The sequence below is a fragment of the Xylocopa sonorina genome, unplaced genomic scaffold, assembly GCF_050948175.1.
Source record: "Xylocopa sonorina isolate GNS202 unplaced genomic scaffold, iyXylSono1_principal scaffold0014, whole genome shotgun sequence".
Classification (NCBI taxonomy): Eukaryota; Metazoa; Arthropoda; class Insecta; order Hymenoptera; family Apidae; genus Xylocopa; species Xylocopa sonorina.
This window is the reverse complement of record NW_027490090.1, coordinates 739947-765964: the sequence shown is the minus strand read 5'-3', so window position 1 is coordinate 765964 and position 26018 is coordinate 739947. Positions and strand designations below refer to the sequence as shown.

At 30.9% G+C, this 26018-nt stretch overlaps 1 protein-coding gene across 6 annotated transcripts in view; it reads right to left on the bottom strand.

Annotated features, from left to right (window-relative positions):
• The window catches only part of LOC143431690 (protein held out wings-like), a 77269-nt gene extending 60551 nt beyond the window's left edge, over positions 1-16718 (bottom strand). For all 6 annotated transcript variants that reach the window (XM_076908620.1, XM_076908621.1, XM_076908625.1 and 3 more), the window contains exon 1: positions 16568-16718. In XM_076908620.1, coding sequence (XP_076764735.1) covers positions 16568-16691 — 124 coding nt within the window. In that variant the 5' untranslated portion in view covers positions 16692-16718. The remainder of the gene's footprint in view (positions 1-16567) is intronic.
• Positions 16719-26018: the final 9300 nt, after the last annotated feature.

Here is a 26018-nt window from a genome sequence, read left to right as displayed (position 1 = left end):
TATTGAAAACGAGTGAAAAACAAGTCAAATAATAAAATGAACAAAACCTGACCAATATATGATCGAATTATCAATTTAATTGTTTACAGTTATCGTCAGCTTATAATTATGTTAATAGTTAAATAAATACTGTTGGTTGAGATTTGTTGCAATTGATTAAAAACTGGTGAAAAACAAGTGAAATAATTAAATGGACAAAACCTAACCTGTTTTACATTTTTAATTGTTTACAGTTAAGTATCTTGGCAATTTATTGAAAACGAGTGAAAAACGAGTCAAATAATAAAATGAACAAAACCTGACCAATATATGATCGAATTATCAATTTAATTATTTACAGTTATCGTCACCTTATAATTATGTTAATAGTTGAATAAATACTGTTGGTTGGGATTTATTGAAAGCTGGTGGGAAACAAGACAAATAATTAAATAAACAAAACCTAACCAATCTTACATATATATTACAAAACCTAACAAAACCTAACCGATCTTATACATATGATCGAATTATTAATTTAGTTATTTACAGTTATCGTCAGCTTATAATTATGTTAATAGTTGAATAAATACTGTTGGTTGGGATTTATTGAAAGCTGGTGAAAAACAAGACAAATAATTAAATAAACAAAACCTAACCAATCTTACATATATATTACAAAACCTAACAAAACCTAACCGATCTTATACATATGATCGAATTATCAATCTAATTATTTACAGTTATCGTCAGCTTATAATTGTGTTAATAGTTGAATAAATACTGTTGGTTGGGATTTATTGAAAGCTGGTGAAAAACAAGACAAATAATTAAATAAACAAAACCTAACCAATCTTACATATATATTACAAAACCTAACAAAACCTAACCGATCTTATACATATGATCGAATTATTAATTTAGTTATTTACAGTTATCGTCAGCTTATAATTGTGTTAATAGTTGAATAAATACTGTTGGTTGGGATTTATTGAAAGCTGGTGGAAAACAAGACAAATAATTAAATAAACAAAACCTAACCAATCTTACATATATATTACAAAACCTAACAAAACCTAACCGATCTTATACATATGATCGAATTATTAATTTAGTTATTTACAGTTATCGTCAGCTTATAATTGTGTTAATAGTTGAATAAATACTGTTGGTTGGGATTTATTGAAAGCTGGTGGAAAACAAGACAAATAATTAAATAAACAAAACCTAACCAATCTTACATATATATTACAAAACCTAACAAAACCTAACCGATCTTATACATATGATCGAATTATCAATTTAGTTATTTACAGTTATCGTCAGCTTATAATTATCTTAATAGTTGAATAAATACTGTTGGTTGAGATTTGTCAAAGGCTGGTGGAAAACGGTGGATAACAAGTCAAATAATTAAATAGACAAAACCTAACCTGTCTTACATTTTCAATTGTTTACAGTTAAGTATCTACGCAATTTATTGAATTGAGTCAAATAATAAAATGAACAAAACCTAACCAATCTTATACACATGATCGAATTATCAATTTAATTATTTACAGTTATCGTCACCTTATAATTATGTTAATAGTTGAATAAATACTGTTGGTTGGGATTTATTGAAAGCTGGTGAAAAACAAGACAAATAATTAAATAAACAAAACCTAACCAATCTTACATATATATTACAAAACCTAACAAAACCTAACCGATCTTATACATATGATCGAATTATTAATTTAGTTATTTACAGTTATCGTCAGCTTATAATTATGTTAATAGTTGAATAAATACTGTTGGTTGAGATTTGTCGAAGGCTGGTGGAAAACGGTGGATAACAAGTCAAATAATTAAATAGACAAAACCTAACCTGTCTTACATTTTTAATTGTTTACAGTTAAGTATCTTGGCAATTTATTGAATTGAGTCAAATAATAAAATGAACAAAACCTAACCAATCTTATACACATGATCGAATTATCAATTTAATTATTTACAGTTATCGTCAGCTTATAATTATGTTAATAGTTGAATAAATACTGTTGGTTGAGATTTGTTGCAATTGATTAAAAACTGGTGAAAAACAAGTGAAATAATAAAATGAACAAAACCTAACCGATCTTATACATACGATCGAATTATCAATTTAATTATTTACATTATAATTATGTTAATAGTTGAATAAATACTGTTGGTTGAGGTTCGTCGAAGGCTGGTGGAAAACGGTGGATACCGTTACGGAGGCGTACACCCAGTATAATGCATGCACGTACGATATTATCCGCGAGCGTAAACGGGTGTGCGTATAACCTCTTCTGGCGAGGCGCGAGGAGGAGAGGGCGAGGAGGAACAAAGAAGAAAGATGGAATGCGGCCGGCCGCTACCGCCTTTACCGCCACTGCTGTCCCTATTGCCACAGTCGCCTCGCTACTTATCGCTAGATACTAAAACAGACAATCGAGAGATGACTCTCCGACCTGCAATGCCACTTGCGACTGCGGTTCTGCTGCTGACTCGACGACTGCTCGCGTCAGCCATTCAGCGTACTGAAAACTTGCCAAAGTACAAACGCGCTTCGTTCTTTTTCTTTAATCGTTTACGTAAAATTGACGAATTGTAAATGTGTTGGTTCGTATCTGATTTTGTAGAAGAATCAGTTCCAAGGAAATTCTGTATTAAGTATTTAAGTTTCGCAGAGTTTTCACGAATTTATATTCCCATTTATTATTATTTTTTCTTCTTTTTTAGTCATTCACGAAGTTCAGTATCAGATGGCTGAGTAAAATTGATAAATGAGAAATATATTTGTTTGTATCATATTTTGTAGAAGAATTAATTCTAAGGGAATTCAATATTAATTAAACATATTAGACAATTTTATTAAATATTTAAGTTTCTCAGATTCTTCACAAATTTACAAATATTTCTAATTTCTTCTTTTTTTATTTATTCACGTGTGTCAGATGGCTATGGCAAATTTAAAAAAAATAATTTAAAATTGGTAAATGAAAAATATTCATTTGTGCCATATTTTGTAGAAGAATTAATTCTAAGAAAATTCTATGTTAAATATTATATATTAATTAAAAATGTCTATATTAAATATTATATATTATATATTTAAGTTTCTCAGATTTTTCACGAATTTACAAATATTTCCATTTCTTTTTTTTTTTATTCTATCACAAGTATCAGATGGCAGTAAAAAGTTTACTTAGATTTTTGGTATACGTTACGAATAAAATTGATGAATGAAAAATATTCATTTGTATCATATTTTGTAGAGGATTTAGTTCCAAGGAATTTCTGTGTTAATTAAAAATTTTGCTTGGCATCCTTGCATACCCCATTTCTACAATTTTTTCTCTTTTTTTTATTCATCTACACGTATCAAAATTTGCTCAGATTTCTGATACACGTTACGAATAAAAATTACAAGTGAAAAGTTTAATCGAAGATCATCATTTATAATATTTTATACAAGAAAATTCTACGTTAATTAAACATTTTACTCAGCATCCTCGAGATATCCCATTTCTACAATTTCAAACGATATTTATCACAGATATTTCAATTTCCTTTTTTTTTATTTATCAAAAAGCAATTAATAAATTTTCTCAGGCTTCTAACATACGTGAATTTATGATTTCCACGATTTTATTAAATATTTAAGTCTCTCAGTCATTTAGAAATTTTTCTACAAATACGAGGGCATGAAAAATAATTCTGAAGAATGAATTGGACAAAATTTTAAAGAAAAAAATTTTTATTATTTAAAATTTTAAAGAAACAAATTTTTTTGCTTAGAATTTTAAGCAATATTTCTCACAGATTTCACACGAACTTACAAATATTTTAGTTCTTTTTTTTAGTCATCAAAAAGCAATAATAAATTTTCACAGATTTCTGCCATACGCAAATTGGTTTCCACGATTTTATTAAATATTTAAGACTATGAGAAATATTGTATAAAATTTTAAAGGAAAAAAGTGTTCTTTATTTAATATTTTAAATAAAAAAAATGTTCTTTATTTGAAATTTTAAAGAAAAAAAAATGTTCTCTATTTGAAATTTTAAAGAAGAAAAAATGTTCTCTATTTGAAATTTTAAAGAAAAAAAATGTTCTTTATTTAAAATCTTAAAGAAAAAAATTTTCTTTATTTAAAATTTTAAACAATATTTCTCATAAATTTTACACAAACTTACAGATATTTTAGTTCTCTTTTTCTTTGTTCATCAAAGTTTCCTCAAATTTCTGACACACGTGAACTGATCCAACGCTTCCAAAAAATTACATTCCTCGTCTATTTCGTCTCTTCCAACCAATACTTCTAAAAAATTTCCATTTACACGTTTACAAGACGATCAGAGTAGATACACATTGGTATAAATTGAAAGGAGTGTGAAAAATGAGAATACACGTATTAGTGTAAGGTTTTAAGAAGTTTATGCGACAATTGTGACACTGCTGCGTCTGCTTTTGTCGTTAGCGATGTGTGCGTGTGTACTTGGCGGATATTCAAACTCGTTTTTCTCGAAGGCAAGGCTACGCGAGCGCGATTTCGTTATTCTTGGTTCGACTCGGATTTTTGCTTCTAAATTTAGAGGGACACCGTATAGACGGTCGCTTAGATTCATAACGGACTGCTATCGCCTCTGAAAATTCATTTCTGTAACTTGCTAGTCTGTTTTGGTAACGGTATAGAGAAACGCGCCAGAGTTAAGTGTACAGTGCTGCTTGCTGTACAGCTTTTCAAATGAACAGTATTTTTTTTTCAAATTTTATTACATATAATATGAATTTTATAATAATAAAATTTCAAAAATCATACGTTCTGCCACCAAAATCGTTAGAACTAACCAGTTGTTTTGTAATTAAATATAAGACAAGTGCAAAACAAATTGTTGTATATAAAAGAAATTAAATACTTGCAAGTTATTAATTATATTTAATTTACAAATTATTATATACAATATGTAATAATTTCTTGTATATATTAATTTGCTCAGATCTCTGAGCACACGATAATAAAATATGTTTCTGAGTAGAGAAGAATGTGAGCATATAATATGAATTTTATAATAATAAAATTGAAAAGTAGAAGTATTCAAATTAAAACAGCTACGAACTTCTTTTTTCAATAACTCAGCATTTTCTGATGATTATGGTATTATAAGATTCCTTGCAAGTGTTGGAGAAATTGCATTTTGCTTGTGATACAGTCTTAATGCTCAAAATCAGCTGATATATAAATATTGGAAAAAATAGTGGAATGAGAGCAGTCATGTTCACTTAGATGTGTTGTATACTAGATGTGATGTGACGTATACTAGAATAAATAATGATCAAAATATAGCTCTAATTAAGATCGACCTAATAATATTTGTAATCAAAATAAAGAGCAGATTCTAAGCTTTAAAATGATATAAATATTGACCAAAGTTTATTTCATAATTTATTAAAATTTCAGAGATAAAGTTCAACTATATAAAAACCAAAACAATATTCCCTTTGCATTGACTTAATAAATAATTATCAAAATATAGCTCTAATTAAGATCGACCTAATAACATTTGTAATCCAAATAAAGAGCAGATTCTAAGCTTTAAAATGATATAAATATTGACCAAAGTTTATTTCATAATTTATTAAAATTTCAAAGATAAAGTTCAACTATATAAAAACCAAAACAACATTCCCTTTGCATTGACTTAATAAATAATGATCAAAATATAGCTCTAATTAAGATCGACCTAATAACATTTGTAATCAAAATAAAGAGCAGATTCTAAGCTTTAAAATGATATCAATATTGACCAAAGTTTATGTCATAATTTATTAAAATTTCAAAGATAAAGTTCAACCATATAAAAACCGAATAAACATTCCCTTTGCACTGACTTAATAAAACGATCAAAAAATAGCTATAATTAAGATCGACCTAATAATATTTGTAATCAAAATAAAGAGCAGATTCTAAGCTTTAAAATGATATAAATATTGACCAAAGTTTATTTCATAATTTATTAAAATCTCAAAGATAAAGTTCAACTATATAAAAACCAAAACAATATTCCCTTTGCATTGACTTAATAAATAATTATCAAAATATAGCTCTAATTAAGATCGATCTAATAATATTTGTAATCAAAATAAAGAGCAGATTCTAAGCTTTAGTTAAGAACTAAGTTAAACTGCTCTAAGTTAAATTCGTGAAGAACTAAATTGCTTTTTGCTGAGTTAAATTTTTAAAGAATTAAGTTAAGATTATTTAAATTAATGCTTGAGATTACTTAAGTTTAGTATCCTAACGTAAAGATTCAACTTACTTAAATTAAACATCTTATTTCAAATATTGAACTTATTTAAGTTAATGCTTGAGCTTACTTAAGTTTAGTATCTTGACGTAAAAACTGAACTTACTTAACACTTTGACGCACATTTTTAACTTAACGATCGCCCTCAGAAACACATTTTTTTTCTTTTTCGATTGTTTATGACTGTCAGATGAAATCGAGTGTAAGTTGTACGTTTCGAAGTGAAAATGATCACATTTTGCCACGGTTTTTCCCCAAAAAAAACTATCGACGGCTATAACCGTCATTTGCTCAGCACGTCATTTTTTCTGTTCCAGAAGCAAATGACGGCTATAACCGTTGCGACGACTAAACGCCATTTGCTTTACCAATTCATTGTATTTACTTAATTCACGGAAAAATACAGAATAAACGGTTCGTCTTCGCGGAATCATCTGTCGACGGTTATAGCAGTCATTTGTCTCTGGACACTCAAATGTTTCAAAGCTAAAAAAGGACAACTAATACGCCGTCTGGCATGCTGTAACTTTTTTCCTAGACGCGTTACTCACTAGTTTAACAAGTGTACGCGTTGGTACATTTTGCGCTAACGCTGCTCTTTTTTTATCGATTAAAATACGCGCGACGGCTATAGCCGTCAGTCGCGTATATCATATCGCCAAGTATCCGACGGCTATGGACGTCGTTTACGTAAAGGCGCCAGTATCGCGCGTGGAGGGACGATAAATCGTTGGCGAACTGGTACGTGGCTTAATTTCAAGCGATTAAGCACGACGACCTAGTATCGAAAGAAAACTAGACCTCGTGGTCTGTCCAAGTTTTCGCTAGACGGTCTCGAAAGGACGCGCTTGACAACGAGTTCTATTCACGCCACTAGGTCACCAAGAAAACTTGCTACGTCGCGTTCGAAATAGATCTCTCTCTCTCGCAGGCAGCGATTGCAATACGGTTGGGCCATCGCGATGAGTAACATTGTGTACAAGATTCCAGATATTGTGTCGCACACGATACGTGTTTACGTTTCCCTATTTTCTACCGTTCTCGAAGCCAATTTCGCGCGAGAATGGATTCCACATGCCTCTTTGCTGCTTGACGATTTAGCGGTGGATAGCTTTTTCCTTTTTTTTTTTTTCTTGTTCGTTCACGTGCATCAGATGACTGTGGCAAATTTACTTGGATTTACGAATGAAATGTATCTGTTTGTATCAGATTTTGTAGAAAAATTAGCTCTAAATATTATATATTAAATATTTAAGTTTCTCAGATTTTACATGAATTTACAAATATTTCCATTTCTTTTTTTTTTTTTTATTTACGTGTATCAGATGACTGTAGCAAATTTACTTGGATTTACTGAAGAATGAAATATATCTGTTTGTATCAGATTTTGTAGAAAAATTAGTTCTAAATATTATATGTTACAAGTTTACAAATATTTCCATTTCTCTTCTCTTTTTTTATTTATTCACGTGTATCAGATGACTGTAGAAAATTTACTTGGATTTACTGAAGAATGAAATATATTAATTTTTATCATATTTTATGATAGGAGAATTAGTTCTAAATATTATATATTATTAGAGAATTAGTTCTAAATATTATATATTAAATATTTAAGTCTCATCAGATTTTACATGAATTTACAAATATTTCCATTTCTTTTTTTTTTTTATTTATTTACGTGCATCAGATGGTTGTAGCAAATTTACTCAGATTTACTGAAGAATGAAATATATTATTTTTTATCATATTTTGTAGAAGAATTAGTTCTAAATATTATATGTTACAAGTTTACAAATATTTCCATTTCTCTTCTCTTTTTTTATTTATTCACGTGCATCAGATGGTTGTAGCAAATTTACTCAAATTTACTGAAGAATGAAATATATTAATTTTTATCATATTTTGTAGGAGAATTAGTTCTAAATATTATATATTAGATATTTAAGTTTCATCAGATTTTACATGAATTTACAAATATTTCCATTTCTTTTTTTTTTTTATTTATTCACGTGTGTCAGATGGCTATGGCAAATTTAAAAAAAATAATTTAAAATTGGTAAATGAAAAATATTAATTTGTGCCATATTTTGTAGAAGAATTAATTCTAAGAAAATTCTATGTTAAATATTATAAATTAATTATAAATATCTATATTAAATATTATATATTATATATTTAAGTTTCTCAGATTTTCCACGATTTTAAAAATATTTCCATTTCTTTCTTTTTCTTATTCATTCACACGTATCAGATGACAGTATCAAATTTACTTAGATTTTTGGTATACGTTACGAATAAAATTGATGAATGAAAAATATTCATTTGTATCATATTTTGTAGAGGATTTAGTTCCAAGGAATTTCTGTGTTAATTAAAAATTTTGCTTGGCATCCTTGCATACCCCATTTCTACAATTTTTTCTCTATTTTTTATTCATCTACACGTATCAAAATTTGCTCAGATTTCTGATACACGTTACGAATAAAAATTACAAGTGAAAAGTTTAATCGAAGATCATCATTTATAATATTTTATACAAGAAAATTCTACGTTAATTAAACATTTTACTTGGCACCCTCCAGATATCCCATTTCTACAATTTCAAACGATATTTATCACAGATATTTCAATTTCCTTTTTTTTATTTATCAAAAAGCAATTAATAAATTTTCTCAGGTTTCTGACATACGTGAATTTATGATTTCCACGATTTTATTAAATATTTAAGTCTCTTGTACATTTAGAAATTTTTCTACAAATACGAGGGCATGAAAAATAATTCTGAAGAATGAATTGGACAAAATTTTAAAGAAAACAATTTTTATTATTTAAAATTTTAAAGAAACAAATTTTTTTGTTTAGAATTTAAAGCAATACTTCTCACAGACTTTACACAAACTTACAGATATTTTATTTCTTTCTTTTTATTCATCAAAAAGCAATAATAAATTGTCCCAGATTTCTGATATACGTGAATTGGTTTCCACGATTTTATTCAATATTTGCCTCTCATATATTTCGAAAATTTTGAACAATTAGTTTTTTTTTTCAATTATCAAAAAGCAGTAATAAATTTTCGTGGAATTGGTTTCTACGATTTTATTGAATATTTAAGTCTCTCATATATTTCGAAAATTTTCAACAATTTTTCTCACAAACTTTACACAAACTTGCAGATATTTTATTTCTTTCTTTTTATTCATCAAAAAGCAATAATAAATTGTCCCAGATTTCTGATACACGTGAATTGGTTTCCACGATTTTATTAAATATTTGTCTTTCATATATTTCAAAAATTTTGAACAATTAGTTCTTTTTTTTCAGTTATCAAAAAGCAATAATAAATTTTCATGCAATTGGTTTCCACGATTTTATTGAATATTTAAGTCTCTCATATATTTCGAAAATTTTAAACAATTTTTCTCACAAACTTTACACAAACTTACAGATATTTTATTTCTTTCTTTTTATTCATCAAAAAGCAATAATAAATTGTCCCAGATTTCTGATACACGTGAATTGGTTTCCACGATTTTATTCAATATTTGTCTCTCCTATATTTCGAAAATTTTGAACAATTAGTTCTTTTTTTTCAATTATCAAAAAGCAATAATAAATTTTCGTGGAATTGGTTTCTACGATTTTATTGAATATTTAAGTCTCTCAAAATTTTCAATAAATACGAGGGCATGAAAAATACTTGTGACGACTGAATTCGAACGTTAAATAAGAAAACGTCGATGGTAAACGTTGAATCGGAAAAGAAACGAATGAAATACATTTGTTCGTAGCAACAGGACTATGCGTATATCTCCATAGGAATGCGAGGCCCGAGAGCTTTCGTAAAACCGGTTCTCATCGTAAAACGTCATTTGACACATTTCCAGCGAGCACAGCGTAGACAGCATCGAATGCACGTGCGTTCTCTCTATGCGTGTAAATAACATTTTCCAACGGAATTAGAAGGAATCGATACTTTCACCGCCATTTTCCAAACCACCAGTCGTCGAACTTAACGACACAACCTTGTTGTGCTCCTTAAAATCGTACGTTCTGCCACCAAAATCGTTAGAACTGACCAGTTGTTTTCTAATTAAATATAAGAAAAGTGCAAAACAAATTGTTGTATATAAAAGAAATTAAATACTTGCAAGTTATTAATTATATTTAATTTACAAATTATTGTGTACAATATGTAATAATTTCTTGTATATATTAATTTGCTCGGATCTCTGAGCACACGATAATAAAATATGTTTCTGAGTAGAGAAGAATGTGAGCATATAATATGAATTTTATAATAATAAAATTGAAAAGTAGAAGTATTCAAATTAAAACAGCTACGAACTTCCTTTTTCAATAACTCAGCATTTTCTGATGATGATGGTATTACAAGATTCCTTGCAAGTGTTGGAGAAATTGCACTTTGCTTGTGATACAGTCTTAATGCTTCAAAATCAGCTGATATATAAATATTGGAAAAAATAATGGAACGAGAGCAGTCACGTTCACTTAGATTTCTAGTATACGTTATTAATAAAAATGATGAATGAAAAGTTTAATGGAATATTATCATGTATCAAATTTTATATGTGAACTAGTTCTAAGAAAATTCTATGTTAATTAAAAATTGTATCGAGTGTGCTCAGATATCTCTTTCTACAATTTTATTAAATGTTTAAGTTCCTCAGATTTTTCTTTTTCTTTTTTTATTCATTTATATGTATCAAAAGTAATCGTAAATTTTCTCAGATATTTTTGATACACGTGAACTGGCCATTAACAAGAATTATAAATTAAAAATTTCATGGAACATCATCACGTGTATGTATTTTATATAAGAAATAAGATATGCTATTTCTACAATTTTATTAAATATTTCTCATACTTCCAGATGAATTTACAGACATTGTCATTTCCTTTTTTATTAATAAATTTTCTTAGAATTCTGATACATGTGAACTGGTAATTAATAAAAATTATGAATGAAAAGTTTGATGGAATACCATCGTATATTAAATTTTATATAAAAAATAGTTTTAAGAAGATTCTATGGTAATTAAAAATTATATTTAACATCCTCAGACTTCTCTTTCTACAATTTTATAAAATATTTATATTTTTCATATTTTTAGATGAATTTACAAACATTTTCATTTCTTTTTTTATTAATAAATTTTCTTAGATTTCTGATACATGTGAACTGGTAATTAATAAAAATTATGAATGAAAAGTTTAATGGAATACCATCGTATATTAAATTTTATATAAAAAATAGTTTTAAGAAGATTCTATGGTAATTAAAAATTATATTTAACGTCCTCAGACTCCTCTTTCTACAGTTTTATAAAATATTTATATTTTTCATATTTTTAGATGAATTTACAAACATTTTCATTTCTTTTTTTATTAATAAATTTTCTTAGAATTCTGATACATGTGAACTGGTAATTAATAAAAATTATGAATGAAAAGTTTAATGGAATACCATCGTATATTAAATTTTATATAAAAAATAGTTTTAAGAAGATTCTATGGTAATTAAAAATTATATTTAACATCCTCAGACTTCTCTTTCTACAATTTTATTAAATATTTATATTTTTCATATTTTTAGATGAATTTACAAACATTTTCATTTCTTTTTTTATTAATAAATTTTCTTAGAATTCTGATACATGTGAACTGTTAATAAATAAAAATTATGAATGAAAAGTTTAATGGAATACCATCGTATATTAAATTTTATATAAAAAATAGTTTTAAGAAGATTCTATGGTAATTAAAAATTATATTTAACGTCCTCAGACTCCTCTTTCTACAGTTTTATAAAATATTTATATTTTTCATATTTTTAGATGAATTTACAAACATTTTCATTTCTTTTTTTATTAATAAATTTTCTTAGAATTCTGATACATGTGAACTGGTAATTAATAAAAATTATGAATGAAAAGTTTAATGGAATACCATCGTATATCAAATTTTATACAAGAAATAGTTTTAAGAAGATTCTATGGTAATTAAAAATTATATTTAACATCCTCAGACTTCTCTTTCTACAATTTTATAAAATATTTATATTTTTCATATTTTTAGATGAATTTACAAACATTTTAATTTCTTTTTTTATTAATAAATTTTCTTAGATTTCTGATACATGTGAACTGGTAATTAATAAAAATTATGAATGAAAAGTTTAATGGAATACCATCGTATATTAAATTTTATATAAAAAATAGTTTTAAGAAGATTCTATGGTAATTAAAAATTATATTTAACATCCTCAGACTTCTCTTTCTACAATTTTATTAAATATTTATATTTCTCATATTTTTAGATGAATTTACAAACATTTTCATTTCTTTTTTTATTAATAAATTTTCTTAGAATTCTGATACATGTGAACTGGTAATTAATAAAAATTATGAATGAAAAGTTTAATGGAATACCATCGTATATCAAATTTTATATAAAAAATAGTTTTAAGAAGATTCTATGGTAATTAAAAATTATATTTAACATCCTCAGACTTCTCTTTCTACAATTTTATTAAATATTTATATTTTTCATATTTTTAGATGAATTTACAAACATTTTCATTTCTTTTTTTATTAATAAATTTTCTTAGAATTCTGATATATGTGAACTGTTAATAAATAAAAATTATGAATGAAAAGTTTAATGGAATACCATCGTATATTAAATTTTATATAAAAAATAGTTTTAAGAAGATTCTATGGTAATTAAAAATTATATTTAACGTCCTCAGACTCCTCTTTCTACAGTTTTATAAAATATTTATATTTTTCATATTTTTAGATGAATTTACAAACATTTTCATTTCTTTTTTTATTAATAAATTTTCTTAGAATTCTGATACATGTGAACTGGTAATTAATAAAAGTTATGAATGAAAAGTTTGATGGAATACCATCGTATATGAAATTTTATACAAGAAATAGTTTTAAGAAGATTCTATGGTAATTAAAAATTATATTTAACATCCTCAGACTTCTCTTTCTACAATTTTATTAAATATTTATATTTTTCATATTTTTAGATGAATTTACAAACATTTTCATTTCTTTTTTTATTAATAAATTTTCTTAGAATTCTGATACATGTGAACTGGTAATTAATAAAAATTATGAATGAAAAGTTTAATGGAATACCATCGTATATGAAATTTTATACAAGAAATAGTTTTAAGAAGATTCTATGGTAATTAAAAATTATATTTGGCGTCCTCAAATACTCCATTCTGCAATTTTATTAAATATTCATATTTCTCATACTTTTAGATTTAAAAATTTACAGACATTCTCTGTTTTTCTTTCTTTTGATTAAAAAATTTTAGAACGCCTGGAACAGCAACGAGCGTCAGTTTGTGCCACGTGAGTGTTCATAAATGCACGCGTGTAAGATGGTCCAAAAATAGAGAGAGCGAAATACTGTTCCTCGAGGAGAGTCGATGCGATCTTCGAGCATTATTCGAGGAAACACGTGCTGACGAATAAGAAACTCGCAACATGTGTCACGGACTTCCCCTTATTTCGTACACCTCGTATTCTCCCTTATTTCGTGTCTCGTTTCGTTCGAGCTGGGGTGGCCGATTGTTTTCGTTCGCGGGACACTTTTTAACCCTTTTTTACCCTCGAAAAGGAAAAATAACCATTTTTCTAAATAAAAAGAACTTTTCTAAAGAAAAGTATCAATTTTTTTTCCAGCACTCGAAAGAAAAAGCTACAATTTTTCTACAGTTACATAAACAATGCTTTGTGGGTCACTTTTTAACCCTTTTTTACCCTCGAAAAGAAAAAATAACCATTTTTCTAAATAAAAAGAACTTTTCTAAAGAAAAGTATCAATTTTTTTTTTCAGCACTCGAAAGAAAAAGCTACAATTTTTCTAAAGTTACATAAACAATGCTTTGTGGGTCACTTTTTAACCCTTTTTTACCCTTGAAAAGAAAAAATAACCATTTTTCTAAATAAAAAGAACTTTTCTAAAGAAAAGTATCAATTTTTTTTTCCAGCACTCGAAAGAAAAAGCTACAATTTTTCTACAGTTACATAAACAATGCTTTGTGGGTCACTTTTAACTCTTTTTAACTCCTGAAAGAGAAAGTAACAAATTTTCGAAATGAAAAGATCTTTATAATTTTACTAAAGAAAAGTAATAATTTTTTTATTTAGTACTCAAAAGAAAAAGTAACAATTTTTCTAAAGTTACATAAATAAAGCTTTCATTTATACAGATTTTATTTTTAATTCGCACGTGGGTCACTTTTAACCCCTTTTAAGCCTCGAAAGAATGAGTAACAATTTTTCTAAGCACTCAAAGAAAAGTAAGAATTTTTTTTTAACCATCAAAAGAAAAAGTAACAATTTTTCTAAGCACTCGAAGAAAAGTAAGAATTTTTTTTAGCACTCGAAAGAAGAAGTAACAATTTTTCTAAGAATTTTTGTATGAAAAGTTTGTAAACAAATGGGTCGATGGAAATGTGTTAAAGTAATTAAATTGTGATTTTGGTTTTGTAACTTTGGACCTCAGAGATTGCTAAACAAATACGTTTAAACTTAATTTATATGAAAAATAGCCTGCAGTAAATGTGAAAAAATAATTAATATTTTATGGGTTTTAATAGCTTTTCTATTTGTAATTATCTCAAGGATTGCTAAGAAAATCTTTTGAAATTTAATTTATAGAATGATATAATAATTTATATAAACGAAAAGCTTGTAAGAAAATATTTTAAATGTTACTAAAAAATATGGTAATTAAATTTAATTTGTACGAAATTAATATTCGAAAATAATATTAAAAAATAATTAATATTCCATGGATTTTAATAACTTTTGTATTAATTAATTACAAATTACCACAAAGATTACTAAAAGAACAACTTTGTGAAAAATTGCCGCTTTGCAAATTTTTTGGAATAATTAAAATCGTATATCTTTTACAACTTTTATATTCATAATTACCTCAAAACGAATTCGTATTAGAACTTACAATCAGCAAAGATCACATTAGAACTTAATATCTGCGAAAATTTTACCAGAACTTAAGATTTGCAAAAATCATATTAGAACTTAAAAATGTGAAGAACTTATTAGAACTTAAGATCTCATCAGAACTTAATATTTGCAAAAATCATACTAGAACTTAATATCTGCAAAAATCATATTAGAACTTAAGATCTACGAAGATTTTATCAGAACTTAAGATTTGCAAAGATCCTATTAGAACTTAATATCAGCAAAGATCATACTAGAACTTAATATCTGCTAAGATTTTATTAGAACTTAATATCACCAAAGATCTTATCAGAATTTAATATGAGCAAAGCTCTTATCAGAACTTAATATCATCTTTGCTGACATTAGAACTCAGTACCAGCAAAAATCGTACTACAACTCAAGATCTACAAATACCACATTCGAGCATAACATCATCGCAGATCAAACCACAACCCAACATCTACGAATTTCAGCTCTAATCAGCACTGAAGTCCTACAAAAGAGATCGCAATAGACCATCGCTGTCGAATACACGCGTAGCCCCAAATATAGAGAAGACCAGAGTTCAATTGGTCCGTGTTGGAGCCCACGAGAACGGCCGTTCGCCCACCCCTGCCTCGACATTTCCACGTACACACAAACTCCTCGAAGAACGCGCGATAAGAACTGCCAGCCAACCCAAAACCTCGCGCAGAGAATCTCTCGAATAATGTCAAGATTAATAGAATCGCGAGGCACGCGAAATCGGTGTTACACTCTGGTCGAGTTGCTCGTTCGCCAAGCTTCTTCTCGCTCGGCAAGCTAAAGTGAACGGCTGGCTCGCATGGTGGAGGGCGAAGGAGGGGGGGGACGCGTAACACGTGACACAACGGAGGTGATATCGATGCTCAGTTTGCCCGATTATGGGAAAACTACGTGCCCTGTGGCGAGCGACCGGTCCCTCTCGACGACGTTCCACCGCGTCCGCTGATTTTTTCCTGCGCTGGCTCGCGCGGTTCGCCTCGATTCGTGGCTAACCGTAAACGAAATCCGCGAGATCTCGAAAACTATGGCGAAAGTCTGAGAGAGGAGGGGGGGGGGGGGCGTGCGTGCGCGTAGAACGTACTTGGAGCAGCGGCGACGAGAGGGGAAGGCAGCCCAGCCGTGGGCGTCGATCATGCGGAGCGAAGTAAGGCGTGTCGCGGAGAGGCGATGCGCGTTGCTCACGGATTATTAGCTTTGGATTTTAATGGCTCGCTTACCTTCGTCCAGCAGCCGTTCTACGTGTATGAAGACATTTGGGAAAGCAGCTAGCTGCTTTCGGTCTTTCAGCAACTGTGACAGGTAGTCCGCTATGCTCTGCGTCGTGTTGGTGTTGTCGCACATCGCAATTATCTTGATTGCTCGTACAGGGGGGTGGGGTGGGGGGCGGTCAGGCGAAAAAAATTATACCAAGTGTGTGGGAAGAGAGAGAGAGAGAGAGATATACGCGCGCGTGTGCGAAAACAACGAGTAACGCGAGCGGCGGGACGGAGAGCAGAAAAAAAAGTAACCGAACGAACGAAGCTACCAACAACAAGTCTCTCTTTTTCACGTCTCGCCTCTTCTTCCAGGGCACAAACGGTTATTATTATTATTTAGAACCGCGATCCGTCGTTTCACTTTCGCCGTCAAACTGAACACTCCGCCCGGGTTTCTTCGCGCTTCCCTCGCACAGACTCTGAGGTGGAAACCTCAGCCGCGGTTGTTCCCGTGAAACGTCGCGCCTCCTCGCTTCGTCGTGTGGTCTCTTCTCTGGCGCGCGCCTCGCATACGTCGCCACGATTGCGTTACGTTTTTAGAAATAGCGGAGTCAGTATACTGTGTGTTGAAGGAGAGGAGAAAGGGCGAGGAGGGGACGGGGGGGTTAGGTGGAGGAGGAGGAGGAGGAGGGGGAGGAGGAGCACGCGAGAGCGACGGAAATAGAGAGGACTTACCGCTGCGCGTTGAAGAAAGGGAGAACGCTCGCGATGGAGCAAGAGAAAGCTCGCGGGAAGGAGAGAGAGAGAGAGAGACACTGAGAACAAGACGGAGGAGGTGGAAAGAGAAGAAGAGTGGTACGAATGGAAGGAGAGAGGAGAGAAGAGAAAGGAAAGAGAAGAGACAGAGAGAGAGTGAGGTGGGAAGGAGAGGAAGGAAAAGGCAGGGAAATTAGACGCTTGAAAAAGATAGAGGAAAGAGAGATAGAGAGAGAAAGAGAGGAGAGAGAGAGAGAGAGAGAGGGAGGAGAATACAGCCTCTCTCGCGAGTCGGATACACTGGTTAAGGTCAAAGGAAAAGTTAAGATTCGTTGATCGCGAGATTAAAAACAAACACACGCTACGGGACTCTCGGCTCTACTGCACCGCTCGTGCATGCGCCGCTGCGAGCTTGCCCAGCGGATTCCAGAGTGTCCGCGCGTGCGCGTGGCGGCGCTCGCGCATGCGCGCGCCGCGCGTTAGTTCTTGCGTGCCTCTGTCGGCGCGCTTCGACCGCTCACTACCATATACGGCCTCTGCGTACGCGCGTGTACTGAGGTGCACGCCATACCATCCTCGCGTACAAGTTGAACAATCCAGGGACGCCATCGACCAGCGATGCGCCCTCCATCTTGCGATACACCACGATGATTCATTGTCCCTTACGCGAACGATCCGCAGAGAGACCGCACGCACGATTTCAGACGCGATTTCGGCTGCCCAGAACCGTCTCAGTCGGACGCGGAACGCTGCTGTTTTATTGCCAGCCGAGCGTATCATTTTTCCAGATCGACGCGAAATTAGATCATCGTCTAACGAAACATATGTAACGCTTTAAATAAACCGCCTGGCTAAATTTAGACCCGGGGTTTAACGCGATATTTTAAAGTCGACGCAGAGTCATTTCGTGGACAAATTTTCGTGGACCAGAGGGCAGCCTGAAATTATCCGAGCACGATCGTAAATCGTCGATACGATCTACGAAAATACTTGTTTCGATTATTAATTAACCACTCATCGATATTTCAATAACAATAACTAAAAGCTTCTTTACTCGAATACAAGTGTTTCGCTGAAAACAGTATTGTTGGGCTCGAAAGAACAAGAAATTCTGAGTTTGTTACTGGAAATTAGCTGAATAATGATTACGATTATTAAGAGTTTGAAAAAAATTGTGGATAATGTTCGAGTGTCGCTGAAAACAGTATTGTTGGGCTCGAAAGAACAAGAAATTCTGAGTTTGTTACTAAAAATTAGCTGAATAATGATTACGATTATTAAGAGTTTGATAAAAATTGTAGATGAAGTTCGAGTGTCGTTGGTGGAACTATCAGAAGCCTCTCGACGATATTAAAAGAGTGTATCGACGCGTTCAACTATTTACGTTATAATCACGAAGCAGTATACCGTAGAATGTATAATTAATGCTGCTACCTACTTTCAGTTTGCAATCACGTAGAGTATCGCATCGTAGATTCGAACTACGCATTGATTGGTATATCGTGGGAGACGTGACATTGATCAGCGAACAAGTAGAATACACACCTTTCCAGATCGAACTCGTTTTAAATGCCTATCGTTTTCAATAGCGCGAGAGGATCGATGGAAATTTCATTCTGACAGAAAATCGACCAATCCCCAATCGATAACCTTATTTCCTTCATAATAAATAATTCTCTTTTACTGTTAAAGCTTCAAATTTTCTTTTTTTTTAATTTTGCAACTTTCTTGTAACTTTATACTAATAATTTTATGCTAATAATATTTTACCTTTAAATTTTGTTTCTAAATCTACGTAAATTCAATGTAATTTTGTTTTAATTTTTAATTATTTAATATTCAGATGTACATATTTAATTAATATTTTTTTTTTTGTTATTTTGTTGAAGCAATATGTTCAACGTTCCTTCGTTCTTTCCTTTAATAAATAATTTCCTTTTACTGTTAAAGCTTGTAATTTTCCTTTTAATTTTGCAACTTTCTTGTAACTTTATAGTAATAATAACTGTAATATTATGCTAACGATCTATGATATTATACTAATAATATCTACAATATAATCTTGTAATTTTATGCTAATAATATTTTACTTTTAAATTTTGTTTCTAATTCTACGTAAATTCAATGTAATTTTGTTTTAATTTTTAATTATTTAATATTCAGATGTACATATCTAATTAATTTTTTTTTTTTGTTATTTTGTTGTTTTCTTTAATAAATAATTTACTTTTATTATTACATTTTGTAATTTTATTTTATACCAATAATATTCTACTCTTAAATTCAATATGATTTTGTTTTTTAATTTTTAGTTATTTAATATTCAGATGTACATATTTAATTAATATTTTTTTTTGAAGCTATTTTGTTGAAGCAATTTGTTCTACTTTTACTGTTAAATATTGTAATTTCACTTTATACCAATAATATTCTACTCTTAAATTCAATATGATTTTGTTTTTTAATTTTTAGTTATTTAATATTTAGATGTACATATTTAATTAATTTTTTTTGCTATTTTGTTGAAGCAACTTGTTTTACTTTTACTGTTAAATATTGTAATCTCACTTTATACCAAAGATATTTTACTCTTAAATTTAGTATGATTTTGTTTTAATTTTTAATTATTCAATATTCAAATGTACATATTTAATTAATATTTTTTTTTGAAGCTATTTTGTTGAAGCAATTTGTTTTACTTTTACTGTTAAATATTGTGATTTCACTTTTTACCAATAATATTCTACTCTTAAATTTAATATGATTTTGTTTTCTAATTTTTAATCATTTAATATTCAAATGCACACATTTAATTAATATTTCTTTTGCCATTTTGTTGCAAAACAATGCGCAGAACGCTTCTTCGTTCTTTCGTTTCGTAATGCACACGTTTTGTATCACCGTGCGCATCTCATAAGTTCCCTTTCCCACAATTACATAATTACAAGCTGTTACGAGAAATTTCTAAACGATACACCGTCCTCTTTCGTTCTTGTTAATTCTGTACGCGTTACGATCCATTATGAATTGGTAATTAATATAATTAATGTATCCATGCTCGAACGGAAGGTGTTCGCCTTTGAACTCGCAGCAAACTTCCAATTATTCTCATTTAACATTTTTTAAAATTGTGACTAACTCGAGAGAATACAAATGTCGAATCTATTAGAGAATATCGAGACATCCGCTCGAAATAGAATTACAAAGAGTAATTTATTATATATTTTAGCACCAGTGGCTAAAACGAGCGAAGCTGTTATTCGCCAAATGACCTTCTTTTTTATTATTTTTATTTTTTTCTATTATTTACTTAATATCGCATTAGTCCACATTTTCAAACGTTAATTGCGACTAACTAAAAAAAAAAAAAATGTCGAATCTATCAGAGATTATCGAGATGTCTGCTCGAAATAGAATTACAAAGAATAATTTGTTTTACATCTCGAGTGGAGCTGTTAATCGCCAAACAACCTTGTTTCTTTCATTTTTTCTTAAACCAAAATTCAGAGAATTCGAGCAGCATTTAATGATTTAATATCTCGTATTAGTCTAAAGGGAAAATTAACGAAAGAAAGATTCATTGTGCATTAAAAATGGGGTGCTACAGTGTTTATGCTTCGTCTACTTGTTATACCAAAAAAAAATGTACTTAAAACTATTCAACGTTTATTCGACGTTCTATTTGAAGCTTAACACGCGATTATCACCTGGACAGAGCTTGGTTCGTCTCGAAGGGGACATTTGATGGTCACAGATCTTATCTGCTTAATTACAAGTGCACGTATCTAATCTATCCTCTTTTAATCGAGTTACACTTCAGATGTCTCCAAGATCAACGTCGATACTTATGTTTGCCAAGCTTAATTCATAGTTAATGATATATTTGTTTGGCAGGATGGATCATGATTTATTTTATTCCCTACTGGTTTTACGAATTAGTGCTTTTGGGACAGTAGATGGCGTTTGTGAAGAACTTTACGCTCTTATTTCGTCTAACGAGAAACATTGACATCTTTTTCCATTTTCTATGGATTCTTACTACACAATTTTCGCGTTTAATTTCAATCTTGTAACGCACACATTATTATTATTCTTAATTAAAATTCGTTGCTCTTCTCTGCATCTTTGTTGACACTTTTTTACCACTTTTGGTTGAGGTGGAATTAGTGGTGTTATTAAAACACCCTTTAAAAAGAAAAGTAGGGATTGCAAAGCTTGAGAACATGTATAGTTCCATTAAAAAGAGAAACAGAGGACTTTTAACCCTTTCTTCCTACTTATAGCCCTTTAAAAAAAAAAGAAATAAGGAATGCAAAGCTTGAGAACATATAGTTTCATTAAAAAGGTAAACAGAGGTCTCTTGACGCTTTCTTCCTCCTTTTAGTTAGAGAGGAATTAGTGGTGTCATTAGAACACCCTTTAAAAAAAAGATTTAAGGAATGCAAAGCTTAAGAACATGTGTAGTTTCATTAAAAAGGTAAACAGAGATCTCTTGACCCTTTCTTCCTCCTTTTAGTTAGAGAGGAATTAGTGGTGTCATTAGAACACCATTTAAAAAAAAGATTTAAGGAATTGCAAAGCTTAAGAACGTATAGTTCCATTAAAAGAGAGAACTTTTGACCCTTTCCTACCCTTTTTAGTTAGAGAGCAATTAATGGTGTAATTAGAACACTCTTTGAAAGGAAAAGCAGGGTTTGCAAAGCTTGAGAACATGCAGTTCCATTAAAAAGAAGAACTTTAGACCCTTTCCTACCCTTTTTAGTTAGAGAACAATTAATGGTGTAATTAGAACACTCTTTGAAAAGAAAAGCAGGGTTTGCAAAGCTTGAGAACATGCAGTTCCATTAAAAATAAAAACAGAAGTCTCTTATTGAAATCTCGAAAGCTCGTCCATCTGAACGAAACCAATCGCACTTAATCGATGCTCTAACTTTTAAAATATCTACTTTAATCGCTCGCTTAAAATAGATGATTTGTATCAGATTTTAGAAAACGAATTCCAACTGAAAAAATTCCACAAAGTGTCTTTTATTCGTTCAGATTTTTCTGAAGCTGTTAATACTTTTCGATTCGAAGTTGAGAACATTTATGTAGGCACAAGTGAATTGTACCTCGATTCATCGATTAATCGAAGAACCAAGTTTCTTACGCTCCAAAAAAGAATCATTTTGTAATTCTACGACGAGTTAAATCGAAAGTTCCCCTTCGAACGGAAGGGAAATCGCAAATAAGAGAACGTTGGACGAGAAATGCGTCGAGTCGACAGCTCTACTGCATTCTAACACTTTGTTTATCTAAATGTGCATTTCTATACAAATATCAATCAATATTCTATACAAATATCAATTAGGATTGAGCTCATCGAGGCGATAAGGATCTGAAGTAGCCACGCGACTAAGATTGTTGAATCACTTCACAGAAGAAAGATAAATATTATTGAAGTGGCACCAAATCTCTGTGTACAGCCCTTTAAATCCAATTGAAATTCTATAAAACACTGCAGATAAGCAGAAGAATATTCAAGTACAATATATTTAAATTATGCCATTTTAATCTCGATTGGCACGTTTAATGCATAAACGTGAAACGATTAATATTAAACTTTCTGAAGATCTGAAAATTGAGGTCACAGAAATTAAGCTGCTAGAAATTGAGCTCTCAGACATTGAGTTTATAGAAATTTCTGCTCAAAATCGAGTTCACAGGAATTGAGCTTACGAAAATTAAACTCTCAGAAATTTAGGTTTTACAAATTCAACTCATAGAAATTTCTGCTCAAAATTAAGATCTCAGAAATTTAGTTCACAAGAATTGAATTCACAAAATTTGAACTCGCAAACTTTGAACTCTTAGAAGTCTAGTTCGCAAGAATTGAACTCACAAACTTTAAGCTCACAGAAATTTAGTTTGCAAAAATTGAGATCACAATATTTGAGTTCACAAACGTTGAGCTCTTAGAAATCTCTTAGTTCCTAAGAAGTGAAATCACAAAATTTGAGCTCGCAAGAACTGAGCTGACAGATTTTGAGCTCGCAGGAATTGAGCTCACAAACTTTGAACTTTCAGAAATTTGAGCTCGTAAGAATTGAGCTCACAAACTTTGAGCTCTCCGAAATTTGAGCTCGCAAGAACTAAGCTCACAAACTTTGAGCTCGCAAGAACTGAGCTGACAAATTTTGAGCTATTAAACTTTGAGCTCACAAACTTTGAGCTTGCAAGAACTGAGCTGACAACTTTGAGCTCACGAGAACTGTGCTGACAAATTTTGAGCTATTAAACTTTGAGCTCGTAAGAATTGAGCTCACAAACTTTGAGCTGACAACTTTGAGCTCACAAGAACTGAGCTGACAAATTTTGAGCTATTAAACTTTGAGCTCGTAAGAATTGAGCTTACAAACTTTGAGCTTGCAAGAACTGAGCTGACAACTTTGAGCTAACAAGAACTGTGCTGACAAATTTTGAGCTATTAAACTTTGAGCTCGTAAGAATTGAGCTCACAACTTTGAGCTTGCAAGAACTGAACTGACAACTTTGAGCTCACAAGAACTGAGCTGACAAATTTTGAGCTATTAAACTTTGAGCTCGTAAGAATTGAGCTCACAAACTTTGAGCTCGCAAGAACTGAGCTGACAAATTATGCGCTATTAAATTTTGAGCTCGCAAGAATTGAGCTCACAAACTTTGAACTTTCAGAAATTTGAGCTCGTAAGAATTGAGCTGACAAACTTTAAGCTCTCCGAAATTTGAGCTCGCAAAAACTGAGCTGACAAATTATGAGTTATTAAACTTTGAGCTCACAAACTTTGATCTCGCAAACTTTGAGATCTCAGAAATTTAGCTCACAAAATTTGAGCTCCCATAAAGTTTAAGTTCACAAAATTTGAGCTCTCAGAAAGTGTTGGCTCACAAAATTTAAGCTCTCAGAAATTTAGCACGCAAGAATTGGGCTCACACAGTTTAAGCTCTCAGAAATTTAGCTCACGAAATTTGAGCTTATAAAGTTTGAGCTTTCAGAAAGTTTAAACGCACTTAACTTGAGCTCCCAGAAATTTACTTCACAAAAGTTGAGCTCATGAAGTTTGAGCCCTCAGAAATTTAGCTCGTAAGAATTGAGCTCACAAACTTTGAGCTGACAACTTTGAGCTCACAAGAACTGAGCTGACAAATTTTGAGCTATTAAACTTTGAGCTCGTAAGAATTGAGCTTACAAACTTTGAGCTTGCAAGAACTGAGCTGACAACTTTGAGCTAACAAGAACTGTGCTGACAAATTTTAAGCTATTAAACTTTGAGCTCGTAAGAATTGAGCTCACAACTTTGAGCTTGCAAGAACTGAACTGACAACTTTGAGCTCACAAGAACTGAGTTGACAAATTTTGAGCTATTAAACTTTGAGCTCGTAAGAATTGAGCTCACAAACTTTGAGCTCGCAAGAACTGAGCTGACAAATTATGCGCTATTAAATTTTGAGCTCGCAAGAATTGAGCTCACAAACTTTGAACTTTCAGAAATTTGAGCTCGTAAGAATTGAGCTGACAAACTTTAAGCTCTCCGAAATTTGAGCTCGCAAAAACTGAGCTGACAAATTATGAGTTATTAAACTTTGAGCTCACAAACTTTGATCTCGCAAACTTTGAGATCTCAGAAATTTAGCTCACAAAATTTGAGCTCCCATAAAGTTTAAGTTCACAAAATTTGAGCTCTCAGAAAGTGTTGGCTCACAAAATTTAAGCTCTCAGAAATTTAGCACGCAAGAATTGGGCTCACACAGTTTAAGCTCTCAGAAATTTAGCTCACGAAATTTGAGCTTATAAAGTTTGAGCTTTCAGAAAGTTTAAACGCACTTAACTTGAGCTCCCAGAAATTTACTTCACAAAAGTTGAGCTCATGAAGTTTGAGCCCTCAGAAATTTAGCTCGTAAGAATTGAGCTCATAAAGTTTGAGCTCTCAGAAATTTAGCTCAGAAGAATTGAATTCACAAAATTTGAGCTTTTAGAAATTTAGTTTCCAGAATTTGAACTATCATAAAGTTTGAGCTTTCAGAAATTTAGCTCGCAAAAATTGAACTCATAAAGTTTGAGCTCCCAGAAATTTAACTCACAACAACTGAGTTCGCAAAATTTCAGCTCATAAAGTTTGAGCTTCTAGAATTTGAACCCTCATAAAGTTTGAGCTCACGAAATTTGAGCTTTCAGAAATTTAGCTCGCAAAAATTGAGCTCATAAAGTTTGAGCTCCCAGAAATTTAGCTCACAACAACTGAGTTCACAAAATTTCGGCTCATAAAGTTTGAGCTTCTAGAATTTGAACCCTCATAAAGTTTGAGCTCACGAAATTTGAGCTTTCAGAAATTTAGCTCGCAAAAATTGAGCTCATAAAGTTTGAGATCTCATAAATTTAGCTGGTAAGAATTGAGCTCTCAGGAATTTTGCTGTCAAGAATTAAGCTCACAAAATTTGAGCTCTCGAAAATTTAGCTGTAGTAGTACTCTTTTTACTAACTATATATTCTCAAGCTTTACATTTCTTATTTCTTTTTTTAAAATGAGTAAATGATTGCGATACAGCCAAAAGTATTACAAAACCAAATAATTTTAAGAAACTGGAGGTACGAAAAGAAAAGACTGTCTTCCATTGGGTAATATAAGAGCCAACAATCTTGAGAAACTTTATCTTTCTGTTTCAGAGATATTCTATAGACGGAAGGAAATGAATAAAA